We start from the raw sequence: 23,836 nt of genomic DNA, 5'->3' as shown, positions 1-23,836 counted from the left end.
GGTGTTAGAGCTAGGTTCTTTACTTGGAGAGTGGTAAATGAGTGGAATAAGCTTCCAGAGTCTGTTGTGGGTGCTACGACCGTGAATGAGTTCAAGGCAAGGTATGATAGATACTGTGTGAATGTTGAATAGTTGTTCTTGACATGATGTTAGGGCCTCCCTCGATGAGTCTATCGACTCCTTGGAGTTTCCCGGAACAACAATAATAATAATAATAATAATAATAATTACCCTGGCCAACCCGATCATTACAAAATTCGGAACTTCTGTTTTCATCGTTAACGAGAACGTGACTTCCCCCGACATCCATTCAGGGTAGTCAGCGTCTTTGCCTACTTGGACATCTCGTACGGTTCCCCATTTCGAAAAGACTTGATTAATTATGTCGTTGCCTCCTTCTAGGTATTCCAGAGGGAATCGCTCTATTCTCATCTTTTTAGAGATGCTACCAACGACAAAAGGACGGCAAAGTTTCCCTTGACACTCAACCCCTTTGAGTAGTTTCTCCCTTGTTGTTGTATTTTTACAAACTACTTGATATCTGCCACCCCCATAGAGGGTAAAGCCAGAAATATTATCTGCCCCTACGCAGTCAATTAGCGCTTTCGCAAACGTCCTCTTGTGTACACTTGCGTCGATTTCGAACCCGAGGGTTCTTACTCTTGGTAGAGCCGAAGACATACTTCAAAAAAAAAAAAAAAGGGAAGAGTAGACCCTTGTATGATCCAAGTCCTCAAAAAGACAGACCTGTAGAAAAGGCCAAGCTTTCCCTGTTTGCAGATAAGAAAAACCTGTTAAACTTAGGTACAGGGGGAACACAAAGGACCAAAGAAGAAAAAAAAGACAAAGGGTTCTTACCAAGGTAGCAGGACTGTAATAGGAGCTCTCTCTCGGGGTCTGGAAACTGGAATCCAAGGCTGGGACACTTTCACTGCAGAGCTGGAACATGGAGCTTTCTCTCGGGGCAGCTAAATCTGGGATCTGTGACTTGTCTCATGAGTGGGAGCCAGGCTAGAAATATCAAGATTTAGTAATACAGAGCTTATAAGTATTTTACTAGAACAAGTTGCCATAAGGTGTTTTAACCTTATTAAATAAAAATCTCTGGAGGAGATATAAATGTAAAGGTATTTTACCTTGGGTATAGTAAATGTTAAAAATACCAAGCAATTTTTAAACCTGGTTTTACTCCATTTCCCAAGTAAGCAAACAGACAAACAAGTCAAGTTTGCGCCTGCAAGTGATGCAAGTCTAGCTGATCCTACAGATAGTGCAAGACCAAGGCAACTCGTGGTAAAAGTGGCATAAGCTCTGATCACTAATCTTTATATTTACCCTTAATGCTAATCAAAAGTCATGGGAGGACTTTGGCAAGAACATAGAAAATAAATATCAAGAAGGTGGCAAAATATTCTGGAGGTTGTTGAAAAAGCTTAGAAATTGAGGAAAGAGTGCTGTGAAAGGAGTTAAAGATGATAAAGGTGACATGAAAATGGGAGAAAAAGATATTCTTGAAGTATGGAGTAATTACTTCGAAAAATTGCTAAATGAAACAAGTAGTGATAGCATAGTGGAAAAACACTCAACAGGCATACAGTCAGGAATACATATCCATACTTGAAGTAGAAAGATATTCGACCAGAAATGCTGAAGTATGGTGGTATAAAAGTCTTACAGTGGCTGCACGGCATAATTCAGGAGGCCTGGACAGAGGGATGAATTCCCGATGATTGGAGTAGAGCTCTCACAGTACCTATATATAAAAAGGGAAATAAAACTGAATGTGAGAATTACAGAAGTATTTCCCTACTGAGTGTTTCTGGTAAAATTTATGCCAGTATACTTGAGAAACGGTTGAGAAGAATTGTGGAAGAAAAGCTTGATGAAGAACAAGCTGGAATCAGGCCAAATAGAGACTGTCAGGATCAGATCTTAACTTTACGACAAATAGTCGAGAAATCATGGGAATATAACAAATATCTGTATTTAAGTTTTGTCGATCTGAAAAGGCATATGACAAGGTGCCAAAAAGAGAGAAGCTGTTCAATACGCTACAGTTACATGGTGTCAGTGGGGCATTATATCAAGCAATACTAGGTCTTTATTTGAGTTGTAAGTCAGCAGTTAGAATTGAAGGAAGTACAGGAAGATGGTTTAATGTTAAATCTGGTGTGAGACAAGGATGTACATTATCCCCTCTCTTATTCATTATCTATATGGATCACATTATGAAGGAAAGTGGTATTAAACATGATATCAAAATTGGAGATGTTAATGTCAGCTCCTTGCTTTATGCGGATGATGTTATACTTCTAAATAAATCTGCTACAAGTCTGCAAGATTCCCTGACTAAATTGAATAACTGTTGTTATAGATATGGTATGAAGATCAGCAATAACAGAAAAAGATAATGAAAATAGGCAGAATCATTGAAAATGTCAACTGCGTTGTGAACGGAGAACCTGTGGAACAAGTAAAACATTTCAACTACTTAGGCACGATTTTTAGTGAAGATGGTAAATTATTAATATGGAAATAGACAACAGAATCAACAAAGCTGGTATGGTAGGAAGTCAACTGAATAAATTCATATGGAATAAGAGAGAAATTAATCAGAACTTAATCAGAACTCAGAACAGAAATTAATCAGAACATTAAACACTAAATTAGTTGTATACAAGACACGGTGTCCAAACCAGTTTTAACGTATGGATCTGAGAACTGGGTTAGAAACACACTTGACCAAAGGCTAGAGACTGCAGATATGAGAGTTTTGAGTAAAATTAGGGACATGAACAGATGGCATCAATAGCAATATCATATTACAAATGAGGATACTAGGAAAGAACTTGGCATTGTCAGCATCCAGGAATGCATTAGCAGAGCTAATCTCAGGTAGTATGGTCACTTAAACAGAATGGGAGAGGAAAGATAAGCAAAACAAGTGTTCTCTACCAGGATGGCAGGAAAACAACCCAGAGGAGGATCAAGATATAGGTGGATTGATACAGTACAAAGTGCCTTAGACGATAGAAATATAAGATGTGATAATGTTGGAGTCTTGAGAAGTAATAGACTGATTTGGAGGAAAATTGTAGATAGGAAGTTAGTAATGATGAAATGTTTCATGTAGTAGTAGTATCATATCCTGTACACCCCTTGAGGATACATGGCAGGAATTCGATGATGATGATTGATGAACCTATGGAGTGTAACAACAAGCCTATGTCAAAAACAGCGTTTTTTTATTAACTGATAAACTAGTTCAACTTCAATAAACAATATTTTTTGTTACTTTTTCACACAGAATGTACATAAATATTCCCTTAGTTGAATTTTCATAATACACTGCACATTTTTTTTTTTACTGTGAGAAAGCAACTCCTCCTCATAGGTGCAGGTTAGTGGTGAACCAAGCCACATATCTTAGTAACATTATCCAACTCTCACAGCATTGGTGCACCAAGTGGGGTTGGGGGCAAAAGGGGCCCTGGTCGCCCAAAGTAAAAGGAAAAAATACTAGAAAATTTTCCAAAAATCATTTTTTAATTAATAAAATTAATTTTTTTAAATTTATTTTGTGTAGTTTTTTTATTTATGTTGTGTCTTCTATTTCTATACTACTTATGAATTAGCGATCATTGCAAATGCTCAGTCATAGGTCGTATGCGATGTGTAGTGTGTAACCTCAAATTGTCTACTCTAATTGACCCCCCCCCCCCAAGATTAAACCCTGAGTGTGCTCGCTACTGCCTCACAGAATACACAATGGAAAAAGAAATGAAAGTTATTTCATTTCTTTTATTAAATCATAGCATGTCCTCTGCTGCTATCTCTTCTCTACACTACCGAAAAAAGGAAATGACAAATTGCAAATAAAATGATAACCTTAATGCTGCACAATTCCTAATTATGAGCACATTCATTGATAATCAAAGGACTAGTAGATTTTTTTTTCTCCTATTAATGCCTCTGTAGCATAGTTGGAAGAATGACACATTTACCTTTTAGATCAAAAAGACTTGGATTCAGTTATCATTTTGACATGAGGAATCTTTATGAGATGAATGGAAGCAGAAATTCTTTCTGCCTCTATGAGACAGAAAGAATTTACTCCAGGGAACTTGGGTGTTTGCTCCCATAAAACAGATTTTATGGGAGCAAACATAGATTTGCAGGGTTGTGAAGTGGAGGGGCCTCTCATGAGTTCTAGAACTCCACAGTCATCTAATAATCATCAGTCATCTTCACAGACATCTAATAATTATTTTTATTAGATGCCATAGAAATGGCATCTAATAAAAATAATAATAGAATACCCAATACATACCTAAAACCACTGCACCATTTTATAATTTGGTTTCGAGAATCCCATATAAATGCAGATACAAAGTGGCACACTCTTATAATATTAATAAAGATTTATGGAAGTCTAAAAATTTCTTTCATAAATACTATTTTATATGAACAAAAGATCTGAAGTATATTTGTTTTAATAGCTATTTTACTTATTAATTTACCTTTTGGGATGTCTTGTTCCATCTCACTGGTACCTACTGTCAACTGCTCACTGCTTACAGATTTAAGTTGATTATAAGGGATTCTGGCATCAATCATTAGTTGCAAAAGATCAAGAAATCCAGTCTAAATAATAACAATAATAATAATATAAAGGTGAACTGCATTACTCATGTTATCCCTGTGTTTATACATGGCCATTTTTGTATACAAAATGAATGAAATGATACAAAACCTATAAAAAAAAATACTGCCACCACCATCACCACAGAACAATGCTTTTGTCACATGTTGCAATGGTTGATTTATTCTTGATGTTCTGCTGCAGACTTCAGCAAATTTACAAACTACTAAATCAAGGAGGAATTAATTGGCATTAGGCTATATTTTGCCAAGGTTGTATGGGATATTATACTAGATAAGAAATGAGTTGCTAGCATCGATGAGAAGTAGTAGTGTATTTGAATGGTGTTGCAAAAAGTATTTTTTTCCTTAAATTATTATTATTATTATTATTATTATTATTATTATGTGACACCTCCAAGGAGTCCAAAGACTCATCGAAGGATGTCACCTACTGTGCAACTCTCTGTCTCCACCACTCTACAGCAAACTGCATCATCTACACCAATGCCATCTACTGCCCACCAGTAGTATTTTCATGGACAATCACAAACATCAATGGTCATGGCAGGATTCGAACTCTGGCTGGAGAGCAGATACACTAACCACTCGGCCAATTATATTGTGTATATTTGTGTAATAGTGCTTTTGTGTGCTATTGTATGTACTGTATGTGGTATTGTGGTTCTAAAAGTGTCAGCTTCTGTTGTTATTTTGATTAACGTGGAAATGCTAGTTTAACATCACAAAAATGGCAACAGTGGTAGCAAAGACGCATATATCAGCAGTGTGGATGGTCTCAATTCAGTGGAATTTTTGCAGTGCATAATAGTGAGAATTGTTTTATGTATGCGTCCAAAAATGTTAAAGATTTCTGGAGTCTTAGAAGGAATGTTAAAAAGGAACATATTATAATATGTGAGAAGTATGATGAAAGGCTAGGATGTTCCAAAAATGAGAATGGTATCACCAGAATAATCAGGAAATGGATGGGAGTGCTTGCAATGATAATAATAAAAGTGACATGGAAGAACTTAGGCAAGAGTAATGAAAATGAAGAGTCAAGTCAAATGTATTGAACCTTTAAAGAAGAGCATAACTGGTGTAAATGACAAAGAAGTTAATAAGAAGAAGCAAGTATCTAAAGATTATAGGGTTGCTTTATATGATGACTCAATCATTAAAGGTATGGTAAAAAATAAAGCACACAACACATGTTTTGCATCTGGTACAGCAAAACGAATATCAGATACCTTGCATAGAAGGAAAGAACGGGCACCAGAATTAGTGGTAGTGGTGGGCACAAACGACTTGAATAGTGGGACAATGTCGAAAGAGATTTGAAGAAGTTGTTGCAGGAAGTGAAGGATAATAGTGTAATTGGGAAAGTGGTTCGTTTGTTGCTCAGACAGTAGTGAACTGAGGAGGCAATGATACTAAATGACAAGATGGCTGAATTGTGTCAGGCAAAGAGTGTTCAGTTTATGAATGAATGGAATGAATTTGAAAGGAACTCAAATGGTTCAAATCTAATGGAATGCAACTGAATGGGTTTCATGGTGGTCATTTGGAGTGATTGTTTACTAAGAGTACACAGAGTTCATACAAAATGTATGACTAAGAGTCAGAGAGAGAGGTTATTGTTGAAGAATGTTGTTGAAGCTAGTTGTTGAAGAATGGGAAGAGGATGGATGTGAAGGTGAGGAAGTGATTATTGTTATTATTATTATTTTGTGACACCTTCAAAGAATTCAAAGACTCATCAAGGGAGGGCATCTGCTCTACCAATCACTGTCTCCACCACTCAATCGACCACCTATACCAGGGGTGTTCAACCTGTTGATCACGATCGACCGGTCGATGGCGGAGCGATTTTTGGTCAATCTCTTGTGTATTCCTCCTTACTTACAAATTTAATTAAAACTAAAAACATAATATTTTATTTATCATTATTTTGTATTATTTTTAATTCGCTTTAAGTGTATTGCCATTGTTTATTTATTTTTCGTTAAAATTGTCAAATCAGTAATTTTCTTACAAGTCCGGATAAATGAATTAATTTGGATCAGTGGAAGTCAAACAGTGAGCCAAGTGAATATGATTATAAGCAAAGTGTAAAAACTTGATTGTAGCTTAAATATTAAATATTCCAAAGCACATTACATCGATTTTTTACTTAAATTAAATCCCACGTGAATATTATAAAAAAATAAACTTTGTTTGTCTTGGTATAGTTTGTATTAGATGTTTTTGTAAATAACTCTTTTGAAACTAACTATATATACTGCTTTAATAAGAATATGTTAGAGTATCAAAAACAAAGGCAATGTTTTTGTCGCCGAAGCTGTACATGGTGGCGGCATTAGAAAGATTGTTATTGAAACTTGTATGTATGAGAAAGGCTTGCAGGCTCTAAGTGTAAACATCACCGAAGTCAGTCAGAAAGAGTTCAAACAACTTTCCGATGGCCAGCAACTTACAATCAAAAGAAAGATGAGGAGAAAAAAAGGCGTGCCGAACTTGAAACTTAAGATGAAAGACTCATACTGATTCTTTGGGGATTGCCAATCTTCAGGCGAGGTCTCAGAGGAGACATAATAATAAAGGACTGAAGCAAGCAGTAGGGGTCCCGGTTCCAGAATTGCTGCCAGAGAGACTGCCCGAATCCATGTTGTTTAAGAGAGGAGTTTCCCACTTCCAGAAAGGAGCTCCTCGGTTCGAGACGTCACTAGAGAGAGAGACTACTTCTAGGCTGCAGACAAGGTTTCAAATTGCCGAAAGGAAGAATTCCAATTGCCTGAGAAAAGTTTCCAGGCCAAGTTAATGTCAGACATTCACCAGTGTGTTGCGTTTTCATTACAATTTCATGAATCAAACGACTTCTCTGATATTGCTCAGTTAATGGTATTTATTTGCATGGTATTTCAAGATTATTCAAGTAAAGAAAAACTTTTGAAAATTATACCATTATTGGGAAGGACTAGGGGAGAAGACATTTTTTCGGCATTTGATGAATTTGTGAAACAACACAAACTTCCGCTTTTTAAACTTGTGTCTATTACTACTGATGGTGCTCCTGTAATGATAGGTAATAAATCAGGCTTCATTTCATTATGTAAAAACGATGACAAATATCCATATTTTTTAACGTACCACTGTATTATTCACCAAAAAGTACTGTGTAGTAAAAGATTAAACACAAAATCTGTTTTGGATATTACATTTAAAATTATAAATTCTGTTCGAGGAAAAGCCCTGCAACGGCGGTTATTTAAATTACAGGCAGATGATACAGGGAACTTCTGTTGTACAATAATGTTCGCTGGCTCAGCGAACATTATTGTACAACATGTCAATTTTTAGAAAGATTTCTAAATTAAAAAGATTTCTATTAATTAACGATATAAAATTTTTTCTTGATGAAAAAGGAGATATTTATCCACAATTGAGTGATAAAAGATGGTTGTTACACTTATCATTTTTAGTAGATTTCTGTACGAAATTAAGCAATTTACATTTAGAGTTACAAGGTATAGATAAAAATTTAATTGACATGTTAAGTTCAATAAAAACTTTCCAACAATACTTACTTTTATTAAAGAAAAATATAAATGACCTCGAATTTAGACATCTCCAATATTTATTAAAATTTTTTGAACAAAATCAAGAAATGCTTCGCTATGATTTAAAAGAATTTATTCATGAAACAGAATTAGTTGAGGAAGACATAAATTCAAGATTTAAAGATTTCAATAAAACTGAAATGATTGTATCTTTTATCAATAATCCATTTCAAGAAAACTTGAACATCACAGAAATTTCAAATAAAATTAGTGGGCTGTTTGATATAAACCAAGCTGAAGTAGAACTTGAGATAATAAACATTCAGAATAGTTTACATTTAAAATCAATAAACAAGGAAGTCATTTGGAAGTATGCACATGAAAAATTCCCAATATTAACTGATATCAAGTGAAAAATTCTGTCGTGTTTCAGATCGACATACTTGTCAGAATCCACTTTTTCAAATATGAATGTCATAAAAAATCAAATTAAGAGGCCAAATTACAAGTGATCATTTGGATGATTGTCTGCGATTGGCCACTTCTTCATATCGACTTGACTATGAAAGTATTGTGAGGTCCAAACAATGCCAAGTTTCACATTAACTTTTTTTTTTTTTAATCAACCAGCATTTCCTGTAACTTGTGAGTTTGTAATCAATCTGTTGTTTTTTCTAACTTTGTTTTTCCAAAATAGAGAAATAAATATTTTATTCCAATATATATATTTTTTGTTGTTGTATTAAAATATTTGTCATATTAAAATAATTAAAAGTGATAAATAAATTTTTAAATACACAAATAAAGTTTTTAGTTGTTTATTTGTGCATAATCAGATATCAGGTTGGGAGAACCTGATCTATATAAGAGAGTAGATTGCCGAATAACCTTTTATAGAAAAGTAGCTCGTGTAGTAAAATGGTTGAACACCACTGACCTATACCAACTGCAACCATCATCATCATCATCTACATCAATGCCACCTACTGCCCACCATCACAACTAGTATTTTTTTGCCTGTAAATTGAGTGTTCTCTGAAGATCAATTTGTCTGTATCCCAGGGTTTTTTATCCCAGAAACTCAGGTTTTTCATTCAACATATGTTGGATGAAAAACCTGAGTTTCTGGGATAAAAAACCCTGTTACCTCCATATGAGATCAGCTAACTCACCTTCAATTGAAAAAACCCATATAAAGATTGTTCTCATCATGATGAGCATCGAACTTAGGTCTTTTCCAATCGAATGGAGCAACGTAACATTGTTCTTCCAATTGCACTACAGAGGCGTTTATAGTAGAGCAAAGTGATACATTCCAAAATGGTGGGAATGATAGGAATATAAATGAAAATCAGAGTTAGGATCAGGAAAATGGGGATTGTCAGCACGAAGAGAGAAGTGCACTATAGCAGAGAGAGTAAAGAGTGATTGTGTTGTGTTGATGGGATTGGATTCAAAGAGTTGAGAATTGTTATGCTTGTATGCTAATGTATGGAGTATCAGAAAAAAAGGGATTGAGTTTGTAGCATTAATTGAATGAGTATGCCCAAAGATAATTGGCATAAGTTAAACCTAGTTGACTTAGGATGATATACTGTCAGGACTTGAAATGGTAGGATATAGAATTTTCTGAAAAGATAGGCAGATGAAGAGAGGTTTGGTTTTTTTTTTTTTTTTTGGTTTCTAGTTTATTTGGCACAAAAACTACAAAGGTCATACTGTGCCTTACTAAGGTTACAACTATACATAAGCAGTTAAAGATAATTGTAAACAATATGCCTGTACAAAAATTAGGTTCACACAAAGTAGCGTCTACATATAAACAGAATTGATGTGGAGAGCACAGCAACACACAAGGTTAAAGGTCACAGTAGTACAGAAATTGTCATCAATACAAGTTAATAAACAAAATGCATGTACAAGACACCAAGCCAAAGGATGCAGTATATACATATAGATAAATTATAACAAATATTTTTACAGCACATAAATAGGCAAACAGGAATTATTATACAATATGCATGCATGGAAATTAAATTTAGCAATGTGGTATCTACATATAAACAAAATTACAAGAAGGTTACACAAATATACAAGGTATCCTACAGCAATACATAATTAGTCGAAAAACTAGTAAATAATATGTATGCGCAAAAGTTAAGTTAAACAGTGCAGTATCTACATATAAACAAAATTACTGCAGCATTTTGTTTCTCAGCAGTACATAAATAGATAACAATACAAGTTAATAAACAAAATGCATATACAAAACCAAGCCTTTGACATATCTACATATAGATAAGATTACAGTAATACATAAAGAGTCAAAGAGGAATTATTATACAATATACATGTATAAAAATTAAGTTTGGTGATGTTATTTACATATTAACAAAATTACAATTTACATATTAACAAAATCAACCTCTGCAAAAAAATATCACAAAATATAATATATTTTGTATATACAGTAACTCCCCGAGTTACGTAAGTAATGCATTCCGTAAACCTTTACGTAACTTGAATTTTAACTAAGTCGAATTTGTAAATTGCTTAAGTGTCACTTCGTAAGAAACTCCAATATTTATTATTATTATATGTATGTATATATACAAATATGTACAGTATATTATTTACACAGTATTATTTTATAAATGAAACATCATGCAGCAGTATTTACTCGGATATAAACTATAAAAGTATGAAAAACATATAAAAGAATACAAAAACAAACTGAAATAACACTTTTCAAATAGAAAAATGTCTTGTGACAGTTAATTTAGCTCTGTAGTGGGAGAGTCGGTGCTGGTGGTGGATGGTTGTGAAGAGAAATGCTGTTCTCTGGCAACTTCTACCCCTCTCGATGTCGAAGGCTGAGTGTAGTCGGGGTCATCTGAGTTGTCATTTTGACGTTGTTGTGAGTGGCATCTCACAAACATGTCTAGAGTAGATTTTTTGTCATCGTAGATGGCCTTGTAACTAGACATATCGGAATGGATACGGCAGCTGACATTCTCAAACCGCTCAGTGTTCGGATCCATCGATTCTAATTTTGCTAGCGGCATGTCTATCAGGTTAAAAGCTTCGGCTAGTCCCTTTGTTGTAAATTTCTTAACGTCTGGAGTTGGCGGTTCAATCAGCATAGTATTTTCTTCGGAATTTCGGAATGCCTCCAACTGAATAAGGTCATCATTAGTAAGCTCTTCATCGTGACTCAAAAGAAGCTCGTTAATGTCAACGTTATCCACTTCCAGCTCTAATTGCTCTGCCAGTTGCACACGCGTCTCCATCGTTTGCTGTAATTCTTGTGTCACTGGCAGATTTCTGTGTGATTTCTGGAAGAATTATAATATCCTTGATGCTATCAAAAACATCGGGGTGGCATGGGATGAAGTCATGTGGACAACCATATCAGTCATTGTCTGCTCTCCTTCCTTTATACGACTTTGCACATTTCTGGGCAGAGTTTCTTCCACACAGCGTTCATTGTTGTCCGCATGACTTCATCCCATGCCACCCCGATGTTTTTGATAGCGTTAAGGATATTATAATTCTTCCAGAAATCACATAGAGTAATGCCCTAACAATTATCAATGGCTTTGATTTCTTGGGAAAACATATGCCGCAGATAGTAGACTTTGAAAGTCGCAATAGCACCTTGACCCATAGGTTGCAGCAGTGCGGTGGTTCTAGGAGGCAGGTAAACAACTTTTACATCAGAATGAAAGTCATCCAACTCTTCCGGGTGGCTGGGGGCATTGTTCAGGAGGAGAAGCACTTTAAACGGGATTCCTTTCTTGGCACAATATTCCTTTACCTGGGGAATGAAGTGGTTATTGAACTAGTCTGAGAACAGCACACGTGTGTGCTGTTCTGCTATTCCTTCAGCACACACGTGTGCTGAAGGAATTAAAGCCTTGGTATTGGATTTCCAGATTACGGGCATCCTACTTGGGTCAATGTTCTTAAAGGCCCGTGGTCTCTGGGAATAGTACACTGTAAGCGGTTTAAGTTTCAAGTCTCATGAAGTGTTGCCGCCAATCATAACAGTGATCCGATCTTTTGCGACCTTGAATCCAGGCACAGATTTTTCCTCTTTTGCAATAAATGTCCGTGTTGGCATCCTCTTCCAAAACAGAGCCGTTTTGTCAACATTAAATATTTTCTCAGGCAAATATTCCCCCTCCTCAATTATTTCTGCCAGAAGTTCGGGAAATTTACTTGCTGCATCTGTATCTGCACTTGCTGCCTCATCCGTGACTCTGATGCTGTGTAGATTTGTACACTTCTTGAATCGTTCGAACCATCCAGCACTAGCTTTAAATGCACTCTCCGTGTCTGTGATGCCGGCCTTCTCTTGTAAATCTTTATGTAAAGACCTAGCCTTCTCTTGGATAATCAGAAAACTCAACAGTATCCGCTTCTATGTCAGATCCTCGATCCAGTGAGACAACAATTTCTCCATCTTGAAATTGGGTCCAGCCTCTTCTTGGTAACGATTGTGCCCATCAACGTTACCACACCTTTCATGCTTTCATTAATGCAAACTTTATCCTTCACTACGTATTCACTGTCAAAATAGGTCGATTTATATCTCGAGCTATTGTTTTCCCATCTTCATACATACGAATTATTTTCAACTTTTCTTCTAAAGTAACAGACCTTTGTTTTTTAGATTTATTGCCAGCACATTCGGTTTGGATTTTCGAATCCATTTAAAGGGTAAATAAACAACGAACACTGACGGTGATAAACAAGTGACTAAACTAACTGCGCAAGGCATGGACTACTGACGGGTCGGGGAAAGGAGGAATTGTTTACGGAGTCCTTATTTCTAATTGGTAGGTTTCAGTTTGAATGTTACGGCTTTTGTGCACTTGCCCTCTGCTGCTCTTGGCATTTATCGGTAACCTGTCACTGCCTGTTACTATTTGTTACATTTGCTGTGAATGCTGAGTCTAGTTAACATTATGTCATTGCATACTGCAATGGATGTCAAAGACGCAAAAGCTGCAGACATGTTCATACGCGCTAGTAGTTGTAATTTTCAAGAATTATTATGTAACTACGAATTTACGTAAGTCGGGGGGTTACTGTACATACAAAAGTTAAGTGAAGCAATACAGTATTTACATATAAACAAAATTGCAGTCATATTTGTTTGTATAAATTAATTTTTTGTGAAAAATTAAAAACATCATGCAGTCTGCCTGAGTGTATATGGCCTGGCCAGATAAGCAAAACTTTCATTACTCTCTCTCGTGCAAAGCACTGGCACTCCACCAGAATATGACAAATAGTGAGATGTGTATTGCACATCTTTTCACACATGGGAGGATCATCGGTCCTCAGTAAATAAGAATGTGTAAGATAATAATAATTACTGTGACCTATGTGGAGCCTAGCAAGAACAACTTCCTCTCTTCTCTTTGTACGTTGACTAGAATGCCAATGTTTAATTTCAGGTTTAATGTCATATAATTTGTTTGTTAATGCTTCCTGCCATGATGACTGCCATTGAACAATTAGCTTTGATCTTATAATCTGTCTGTAGTCTGTATATGGTATTGTCAAACAGTATGCGGAGAAAATATGAGCTGATTTAGCAGCTGCATATGCAGCCTCATTTTCCTTAATTTCAATGTGGCTGGGAATCCAACACAACCAAACATCAAAATTAAGGATTTTCATTTTATGAAACAGGTGTAACACCTCATAAAGTACTGGATGTGGATTATACATAGGAGAGGAGAGGAGATAGCTTGAAAAGAACTCAATGAGTCTGTATAAATTATACACTTTTGGTAGCAGTTTTCTTTTATATGCACAAGTGCAAGCTGAATGGCATGTAACTCTGCTGTATAATTACTGCAATCAGGTGGGATCTGGTTGGAGATAGTAATGTCAGGAAACAGCAGCATAGCAAACAGAGGTATTAGTTCTTGAACCATTAGTAGAGATAGGCAAGAAATCAGAGTATGTTGCTCTGTGTGCATTAAACAATTGGAGGTAGACAGATGATGGAGTATCAGATTTCTGCAGTTGACAAAGTGAGAGGTTGCAGAATGGCGTGCAAATCTGCCATGGAGGGATGCTGTTATGATTAGTGTAGGCAATGTTGTCAACATTTATACCAATAGCTTGCATAGTCTCTTTAATATGCATACCAAAAGGACGTATGGCAGTTTGAAGTGTGTGGTATTGAGCTTCCCAATGTAGAGAAAAGAGACTAGCCCGTGTAGGATGATTTGAGAGAGACTTTATCTTTAGGGCATAATTAAGAGACAACTGTTTCCATCAAAGTGGTAGAGCTGGTTCATTTACTTCAACATAAAGACTTTGAGTGGGGTGATGTACGAAAGGCACCAGCAGCTATTCGTATACCCTGATGATGGATGGGATCCAACCATCGCAGGTCACTCTGTCTTGCAGAACCACAGACTTGAGACCCATAATCCAGTTTTGAACATATAAGTGAACGGTAAAGATGGAACAATGAAGCTTTATCAGCACCCCTGCTTAGTAGAAGATAGAGTGCGAAGGAGGTTCAAAGCTCTCTTGTACTTTTCTCTTAGTTGACAAATATGTTCTAGAAATGTAAGTTTTCTGTCAAAGATGAGTCCCAAGAACTTGGCTTCTGTAGCTACTAGAATAACAGTGCATCTCATTCTTAATTCAGGATCTGGGTGAGGAGTGTGTTTTTGACAGAAGTGTACACAGATGTTGGATTCTGATTATGTAGAGATTAGAGTAATTATTATTTGCTTCAGAATCCAACATGATCTTCCATTACAAAGGCTAGACTTGTAAACATTATTTAATGTAAATAACTTATTTTATAATTTAATATTCATATAACAACCTTAATTTTGTCTAATATTTAATTATTTAATCAAAGATATATGTATTAATAATGAAAAGACTGTATTAAATATTATTAAGCTATTTTAGTTATTACTAAAATAGCTTAATAATATTATAAGAATTTGTATTTGATAATTTAACTGCGCATTATTTGAAATGTAAATATTCTCTATTTATTCCTATTTGTGGAAATTTAACGTTATGTAATAGCTCAATTTTATTATGTTTTGTTTTGTTGTCATGGAGACGCATGTAAGTAAGCGAGCACGAGTTTTGCAACACCACGTGAGGAGAAGGTTTATTGAAAAGAGTTTTAGAAAGAAATCACGAGAATAATATTAGGCGGGAAGGATGGATATAAAAAGGGAAGAACGCTGAAAATATAGAGAGAGATAGATTAAGAGAGAGAGAAAGGAGAGGATTGGCATTAGGTTGGAATCGGAGTATTCGGCATTCGGGAATCACAGTGCGATAATAGCGAGTCGGCAAGTCACTCAAGCAGCTAATAAAGTCTACTAGTCGAGAGGCGGTTAGCTAATAAGTTGTAGAATAACAATTATAGCTATGGAAGACAACTAAGTGACTACTAAATAGACTAGCAATACTTGAGTTGAGATTTAATTTCAGGGCCGAACTGTCAAGGACACACAGAATCTTGAAATAAAGCATCGAGTAACTAGAGAATAGTAGAGGCTGTAAAATAAAAGTTTACCATTAGCTGTGTTTAGAATTATAGTGCTTAAAGAATTATTTGAATGCAGGAGGAACGAACAACTGTGCATATAAAACTTCAAGATAAGGAATTATTGTGTATTGCCTTAATTCATGAGAGTGATCAGTGGTACTTCATGCAAGAACGTTTGTTTATGTGTATAGTGACCGATGATTAATTCAGTTATTGCTTAGAAGATTTATTTAATGAGTGCCGTATACTGTTTAAGTGTTTACAGTTATAAAAAAGTGTTTATGTATAAGTAGATGAAGAAAAAAGATTATCGGTAAGATTATTCCAACCTTTAATATTTCTATACAGAGAAGTGTGTGAGTTTCATCCTAGTATTTCCTTATAGTAACAGTAACTATTGCGAAGATTAGCTGAAGTGTAAATTTAAAAGTGTTTGTTTGTGAAGAGGTGTTACTGCAATTTTATTGTATTTGAAACTTAAGGAACTGTGAGAAGACTGTAATAGAGATGAATTACCATTGTCTGAGTTTGTATGACTGTATTGTCAGAAAGACTGAAGTGTTTATAATAACTTATTTAGTAATTTGATCTTAAGTGTATAATTTGTGATTCTAAAATTAAATGTTTGTTTTTGTTAATCAAAAGTTGTATTTTGCCTGAATCTCTTTTACTGCACCATTCATAAAATATTCAAACCAAGACGGGAGAGATAAATAAGTTAAATATACTCGGCCAGTATATATAATAACAACATATAAAGGAAGGGTAGTTGAGAGTTGGTTTATCTTCAATTTTTGAAATAATTTAGATATAAAGGCGCAGTCTATAAATATAAATTTTCTTTATATTTGAATTAGAAATCAACTTACAACTTATCAATCAGTTAAGAACATCGTAATAGTCAGCATGTCGGATCCAAAGTATAGACTGAGAAGAAGTAGGATCCAACACAGATACTTTTTTCTGTTAAAAACCTAAATATTAAGAGCCCACAGAGAAACATGATCAATTGCTTGCTGAAGTTGTCTTTCAATTACCCTCATGTTATGAGAGTGATAGTAAATTGTGAAGTCATCAACATACAGAGCATTGTCTACTGTGGGAGGAAGCTGTTCAGTGATTGAGTTAATTTTAATAGCAAAGAGTGTCATACTTAAGACAGAGCCTTGGGGAACACTTTGTTCGAGATAGCATACTTCCCACTCTGAACTTGGAAAGTTCACCTGGACAGAAAGTTTTTAATAAATAGAGGAAGGTGTCCTTTGAGACCTAGGTTACAGAGGTCTTTTAAAATGCCATATCTCCAGGCTGTGTCATAAGCTTTTTCCATGTCAAAAAAAAACTGAAACAAGGTGTTCTTAGTCCAGAAATGCATCTGTTATACAAGTTTCTAAATGAACCAAACGGTCTAAAGTTCAACAAGTTGAAAAGAGGAGAGGAAGTATTGTTAATGGTAACAGAGGAATTGTGTCCTTCATGAGATGAAATGGAAAATAGTAGTACATGTGAAGATTTTGAAATTGTTTGGTGTGAAGGTAAGACAATAGAGTAGCATAGAATATCAAATAGAATGCTATTATAGGTCAAGGAATGTGGAAATATTGATCGTGAATTGTTTAGATAAATGAAGAGATAGTATATAGTAACAAGGAGAGTGAATATGCTGAGTTTCTGCAGGATAATTATCTAAAGCAATATGTGATGGAAGCAACACAAGGTTTATCAGTGTTAGATTTGGTGATATCCTCACATTATGTGGTTGCGAATGAGATGTCAACACTGCTACCTGTTGGTGAAAGTAATCATGAGGTATTAGTTTGGAAGGTAGTCAAATAGGAAAAAAAGTTGCTATCAAGAAAGTCTATATGTGGAACTATAAGGTGGATGATTATCAGAAACTTTGTAGTCAACTAGCATCGATACAGTGGGATAATGAATTGTGTAGAGAAGATGTTGACAATGCATGGGAAATGATAAGGCCATATCTAACACAAGCAATGCATAACTGCATACCAAGAGTTAAGTGAATAAATACAGTAGGAATTAGATGGATGAATGGTGAAATCAAGCAAGCAGTGTTACAAAAAAAAGTTGTTATGGAGGAAGTAAAGACAGTTTGCAGTGAACAGATGCATGAAGAATATAAAGTGCAGGCCAGAAAAGTGCAAAGCATGTTAAAAAAGAAAAAGTAGAATATGACAAGAGATTTACAAGTCAAGGCAAAGCTAATCTAAGGGAATTGTTTTGCTATATGGCAAGCAAGGGGAAAATTAATTATGGCAAGTTGATGCTTGTGGATAGCTATGGTAGCAGAGTAACTATAGCAAACGATATAGTGTAATTATTTAATGAACAGTTCATCAGTGTATATCATAGTGATATGAATAAGGCTCTGCAACGTGTAGAAAGGAGGCAAGAATTAGGAGATTTAAAGGTGAAAGAATCACAGGTGTATCAAATGTTGCTTGGGTTAGATGTTAATAAGGCTGTGGAAATGGATGACATATCACTACATATGTTTAAAGAATGTGCAGAGTTAGCCATGCCCTTGTCCTGGATATTTCATGAGAGTCATGCAGTGGATAAGGTTCTTAAAATGTAAAAAGAAGGCAAAATAACACTCTCCACAAGCATGGTTCAAGAACAGAAGTTTCCAATTACAGACTGGTCTATATATCTGCAGTTGTGATCAAAGTGTTGGAAAAATTGGTTAGAAATAGAATACAGGATTGGGTTGATGAACATAGGATTCTCTATGATGGTCAGCATGAGTTTGTGAAGGGCAGGTCTTGTTTTAGCAATCTGCTCATGTTTTATGATAAGGTGACAAATGTGATGGATAAGGAAGAATCATATACAGTGATATTCTTGGAATTTGCAAAAGCATTTGATAGATTATCACATGATAAGTTGGTGTACAAGTAGAGGATAGGAATAGATAGTATATTGGTTAGATGGATCAGAGACTGGCTCTCTGAATGATACCAGCAAGTTGTGTATGATGGAACCATGTCTCAGAAAAGGAAGGTGACCAGTGGAATGCCTCAGGGTTCTGTTCTTGGGCCTCTACTCTTTAACTTGTTTGTTAATAATATTTCATGTGGATTGACTAGGTATCTTCAAATGTTTGCCGATAATCCAAAGTTAGGTAGAATTATCAGGAATAGTGCTGATGTTAATTCTCTACAGGAAAATTTGAATAGCCTTTTATCTTGGACAAATGAGTGGAGATTGCAGTTTTAATGTTAATAAATGAAAGGTGTTACACTTTGGGATACAAAGATATAAGGTTACATAGTGTATTGGTATAGCTGAACTTCAGGAAGTGAATGAGATTTGGGATCTTGGAGGGATTCTTGACAGTAGACTGAAGTTCCAAAGTTTGCAAAGACTGCACATCATATTGCTGCTATGATAAAAATTATATTGACATGTAGGGATAAGGAGGTGGTGGTGCATCTATATAAGGCATTGGTCAGACAACATATGGACTATTGTGCTCACCTTTGGTCACCTAGTTTTCAACACTAGAGAGGGTCCAAAGACATATAACCAAAGTGATATCAGGACAGTTGGTTATGAAGAGCATTTGAGAGAATGTGGATTACAGAGGTTGGTGGATAGGAGGAAAAGATGAGATATGACAGAGATCTTCAAGTTAGCTCGTTAAGGAATTCTATCAGATTAATACAGATGAAATTATAAAAAAGAGTGGATGTTAAGATGGGAAGAACGAGAGGCTATCCCTGTAAGCTCTATAGAGATGTTGTGAAGAAGGGAGTGAGGAGCAGATTTTTTTATGGAGAGTTGTTAGTGAGTGAGTAGAATGCATTTCCTGAGTACATTGTGGGTGCAGGTAGTGTAAATAACTTCAAAGCTCATTATGATAGACATACTACTGGTTGAGTGGGCCTTCCATGATGAGTCTGTTGACATCACGGAGGTTACCAAATAATAATAATATTGTTTTCCCCCATATTCTTCTCTGAGCATCAGCAGAAATATATTAAGCAGTATATGAATCCCCTCAGAAAGTCAGCATTTTTTTTTACAAATCTAAGGACACATCTATCTTCCAATTTATTGCCCCAAAAAATGGATTTAACTCAGAGAAGGCAGTACTTCACTTTCCAAGCAGGCTGCAAGTTTGAATTCTACTGTGAAATGGATATTTGTGAATGTCTTTACATGGTAAATGATTTTCATTACCTAGTGCAAGACTACCACTGAGCTTACTAGAGGCCTGAAGTTGTGACAAGACATTCATGGTACTAAATGAACTATACATTAGTAACCATTTGTGAGCTGGGATTGACATAAAATTAAAAAAAGTTTCCAAAAAGAGGAAAATCACTGGCAGAGTGCAACAGAAGTCTATTTTGGAGACATTATGGTTTAACTTGTATATTAAATATACCAGGGCAGGCTTAACTGGAGATATGCAAATAATATAAAGCTGGGAAGAAGTGTGAGGAGCAGAGTAGACATGGTGGCCTTACAGGCAGATATGCGAGTGGGGAGAGATGTAAATTTAGAATTACAAAATGCAAGATCTTGAAATTTAGAAGGTGAATATGGGATACAGCATATACAATTAATGAGAAAATTATGAAGGACGTAGGACAAATATATCTAGGAATGATGATAGGCTGAGACTTCAAGTTTAGGGATCACATTGCTAAAACTGAGAGTGCATCACAATGGATTATGGCAATGATAAGGAAGATCCTGACATGCAAAAGCAAAGCGGTTATGGTTCAGTTATGGGTGTGGTTTACAAGGCCATTCCCAGAAGCTATAGAAGGAGGGTGTGAGCAAGGGAGTGGAACACATTGCCTGAGTATGTGGATGGGTGCTCAAACTGTGAATGGATTTAAGACACATTTAATGATCTATTTTGCAATGTGTGGACTTCCTGTAATGAGTGTGGACTTTTTGGAGGGTTTACATTAATGATAATAATATCCAACAAATCCTACTTATGCCCAATACAAGAAATTTATGTGGACAAACCAGAGGAGTAATGGGTGTATGGCAGTTAGGGAATGGATGATAAATTCTTTTGCAAATTCATGGAAGTCTACTTTATGTCAAACTATGTTTTTTTCAGAGTATGCTGCTCAAATTTACCTCTCTGGTATCTTTATACAGTTTAATTTCTTGAATCCCTTCCTTGCTTGTTGATTACCTTCTGCAGTGATGATGAATACTTCTCTTAATTCCTCCTTATCTCACATACATATGTGTTGACTTATCTAAGATAAATTTCTCAAATGAAGTCTAATAATATTCGTGGCAATTCAAATTTTACTAAGTCCCCCCCCACCCCAATGCAATAAAAAATCAAGCTGATGTTGAGAGTTTGCAGGATGATTTAAATAAGCAAAAAGCGCAAAAGGTAATGGATGTCAGTTCAATGTGGAAAAATGTAAAGTTATGCATTTTTGGATTAAAAGATTACCAACTGTGTACTACATTGTTGGAACGGTACTCCAAGAGATTGATGAGGCTAGGGACTTGGGGGTGTTGGTGGATGGGGAGATGGTTCAGGGGACACATTGCTAAGGTGTCCAAGATTGCACATAGGATTACTTGGTTATTGAGGAACACACTAACATCCAGAGATAAAGAAGTTATTATTCACCTTTATAAGGCATTGATACTTCCACATTTGGATTACTGTGCTCAAGTCTGGTCACCTGGATTCCTTGGAGATGAGGAGATTGTGGAGAGGGTTCAGAGGAGAGTGACTAAGTTGGTGAATGATGTAAAAAATGCTCCCTACATTGATAAATTGAGAGCTTGTGGATTGCAGAGGTTGGTTGATAGGCCGAGAAGAGGGGATATGATAGAAACATTTAATTTACTAAAAGGTTTTATAAGATCGATGCAGGAGAAATGTTTCAACTGTGTGATAGTGATGGAAAAACAAGAGGTCATCCCTGGAAATTAAAGAAGAGTGTGGTTAACAAGGGTGTCAGAACAAGGTTTTTTGCCTGGAGGGTGGTGAATGAGTGGAATGCATTGCCTGACTCAGTTGTGAGTTCTTTGTCTGTAAATGAATTCAAGAAGAGATATGATAGATATTAATTTAATAGTTTGGGTCTCCACCGATGAGTCAACTGACTCCATGGATATACCTGTAATAATAATAATAATAATAATACAAACTGTTGCTGCATGCTAGAAATAAATATTAATAAATAATATTATTAAAAACTATTTTCGATGGTTATGTAAGATAAAAATCTCCAAAACTTTTTTTTTTGGGGGGGGGGGGGAGAGAGTCGTTCTGATTCAGATTTGGCCGATGTAAAAGGGCTTTGCAACTTTCTTTGAAAAGGCATTCATATTTAAACCTGCATCTATGGAGAAGACAAGTTTTATCCTACTGGATATTATGTTTAGCGTCAATACTATGTTGTGCCAGACCAGACTTTTGAGGTTTCATGTATTCAATATAATATTGATTTTCATTAATTCTTTTTTGCACAGAATGGCCTGTTTATCCAAAGTATGTTAGATTACATGTTAGAAGTTTAATGGAATATTAACAGCACTGAGAAAGGATTAAAACTAATTTTAATACTTCCAATACTTCGTCTCCGTCACATCTCTGAGACATCTTCGGGGATTACAAAAACTTTTTGTAACAACATACACACAAATACAATACAAAGTGAAACTAAAGTCCTATCTAGGTGGTGCACCCTCTATGGGCATTTGCAGGTGGCCTGGGATGTAAAGAGGGATCTCTGATAATTAAAGTTTCCCAAACTTTGGGAAGTTTAATGCAACCGTATTTGTTTAAATTAGGTTGATTCCTGAGTGCAGATGCAGATTCAAAGAACAGTCTTTCTTTTTTGAATTTATTATGGTGGAGCATGGTAGTTTTTTCCCAGGAGATCCTGTGAGATATATCCAAAACATGGTCTGGAAGATCAGATTGACCATAATCGTGTTTGCAGATGTAAGAACTGTGTTCTTCTAACCGGATGGATGCTAACCTGCCTGTTTGTCCGAAGTAGGCAAGTTTACAGGAACAAGGTACTCTATATACACCAGGCACTGATAGAGGAGGGAGCTGGTCTTTAGTGGAGCGGATAAGGGTAGCAAGTTTATGGTGGGGCTTAAAAGCTGTATTGAGGTTGTACTTTTTTAATGATCTGGCTATTTTTTCTGAAGTACCATGGATGTAAGGAATGGTGATGGCATTTCTGAAGTCCTTCTGAAGAGATGGATGGGGGATGGGGAAGGACTTGATTATTTTTTGAATTCTGTAGTCATTATAGCCATTGGAAAGGAAGGTGTTGTTTGTGTGTTTGAGTTAGGTTGAAAGGGCAGTTTTACTGGAACAAAAATTGTGGGTGCAATTGTCAGAGTTTGTGAATGAATCTGCCTGTATGAGTAGGTTTTCTATGTACAGAGAAAGAAAGGTTACCATCAGGAAGGCGTGTTACTAAGGTGTCTAGGAAGGGTAAACTATTGTTACTTTCCTTTTCCATTGTAAACTGGATTCTTGGATGTAGACTATTGAGGTGACCGAGGAAGGAATCTGATGTGTCTGGGCCATGAGGCTATATAGAGAACACATCATCTACATATCTTAGCCAGATAGAAGATTTTAGAGGAAAAGAGTCAATGGCTCATTTTTCAAAATTTTCCATATAATAAGTGGCAAGAGGGGGTGAGAGGGGGAACCCATGGTAGTTCCCTCTATCTGTTTGTAGATTTTGTTCTTCCAAGAGAAACAACCAGAGTTGATGGCAAAGGAAAAGAGCTCTAAAATATCAGAAGGAAAAACGTTTTTTAAGAGTATTAAGGTGTCGATTAGGGGAATATTTGTAAACAAAGAGATGATGTCAAAGCTGACCAATATATCTGTATTATTTGTATTATGAAGTAAAGTCAAGTGAATAATAATCTGTATTATTCACTTTAAATAATGCAGATATATTGGTCAGCTTTGAATTTATTATGTTCACAGAAATGCCCTCCTTTCTCCTCACACAGCTGATTAGTACATTTGATGATCTTCTATCTCAACTCATCACTGTCATATTTGGGCAACATGCTGACTACC

At 35.7% G+C, this 23,836-nt stretch overlaps 1 protein-coding gene across 1 annotated transcript in view; it reads right to left on the bottom strand.

Moving 5' to 3' along the window:
- Positions 1-913: 913 nt before the first annotated feature.
- The window catches only part of LOC150092517 (cytochrome P450 3A8-like), a 221,061-nt gene continuing 198,138 nt past the window's right edge, over positions 914-23,836 (bottom strand). The window contains exons 8-9 of the mRNA XM_090414567.1: positions 4,521-4,644; positions 914-1,011 (exon numbers count right to left, since the gene is read on the bottom strand). Coding sequence (XP_090270693.1) covers positions 929-1,011; positions 4,521-4,644 — 207 coding nt within the window. The 3' untranslated portion in view covers positions 914-928. The remainder of the gene's footprint in view (positions 1,012-4,520; positions 4,645-23,836) is intronic.

Source organism: Typopeltis vanoorti, chromosome 25 (assembly GCF_054136105.1).
Source record: "Typopeltis vanoorti isolate ZY-2024b chromosome 25, IOZ_Tvanoo_1.0, whole genome shotgun sequence".
Classification (NCBI taxonomy): domain Eukaryota; kingdom Metazoa; phylum Arthropoda; class Arachnida; order Uropygi; family Thelyphonidae; genus Typopeltis; species Typopeltis vanoorti.
This window is presented reverse-complemented; position numbering and strand designations above follow the sequence as displayed.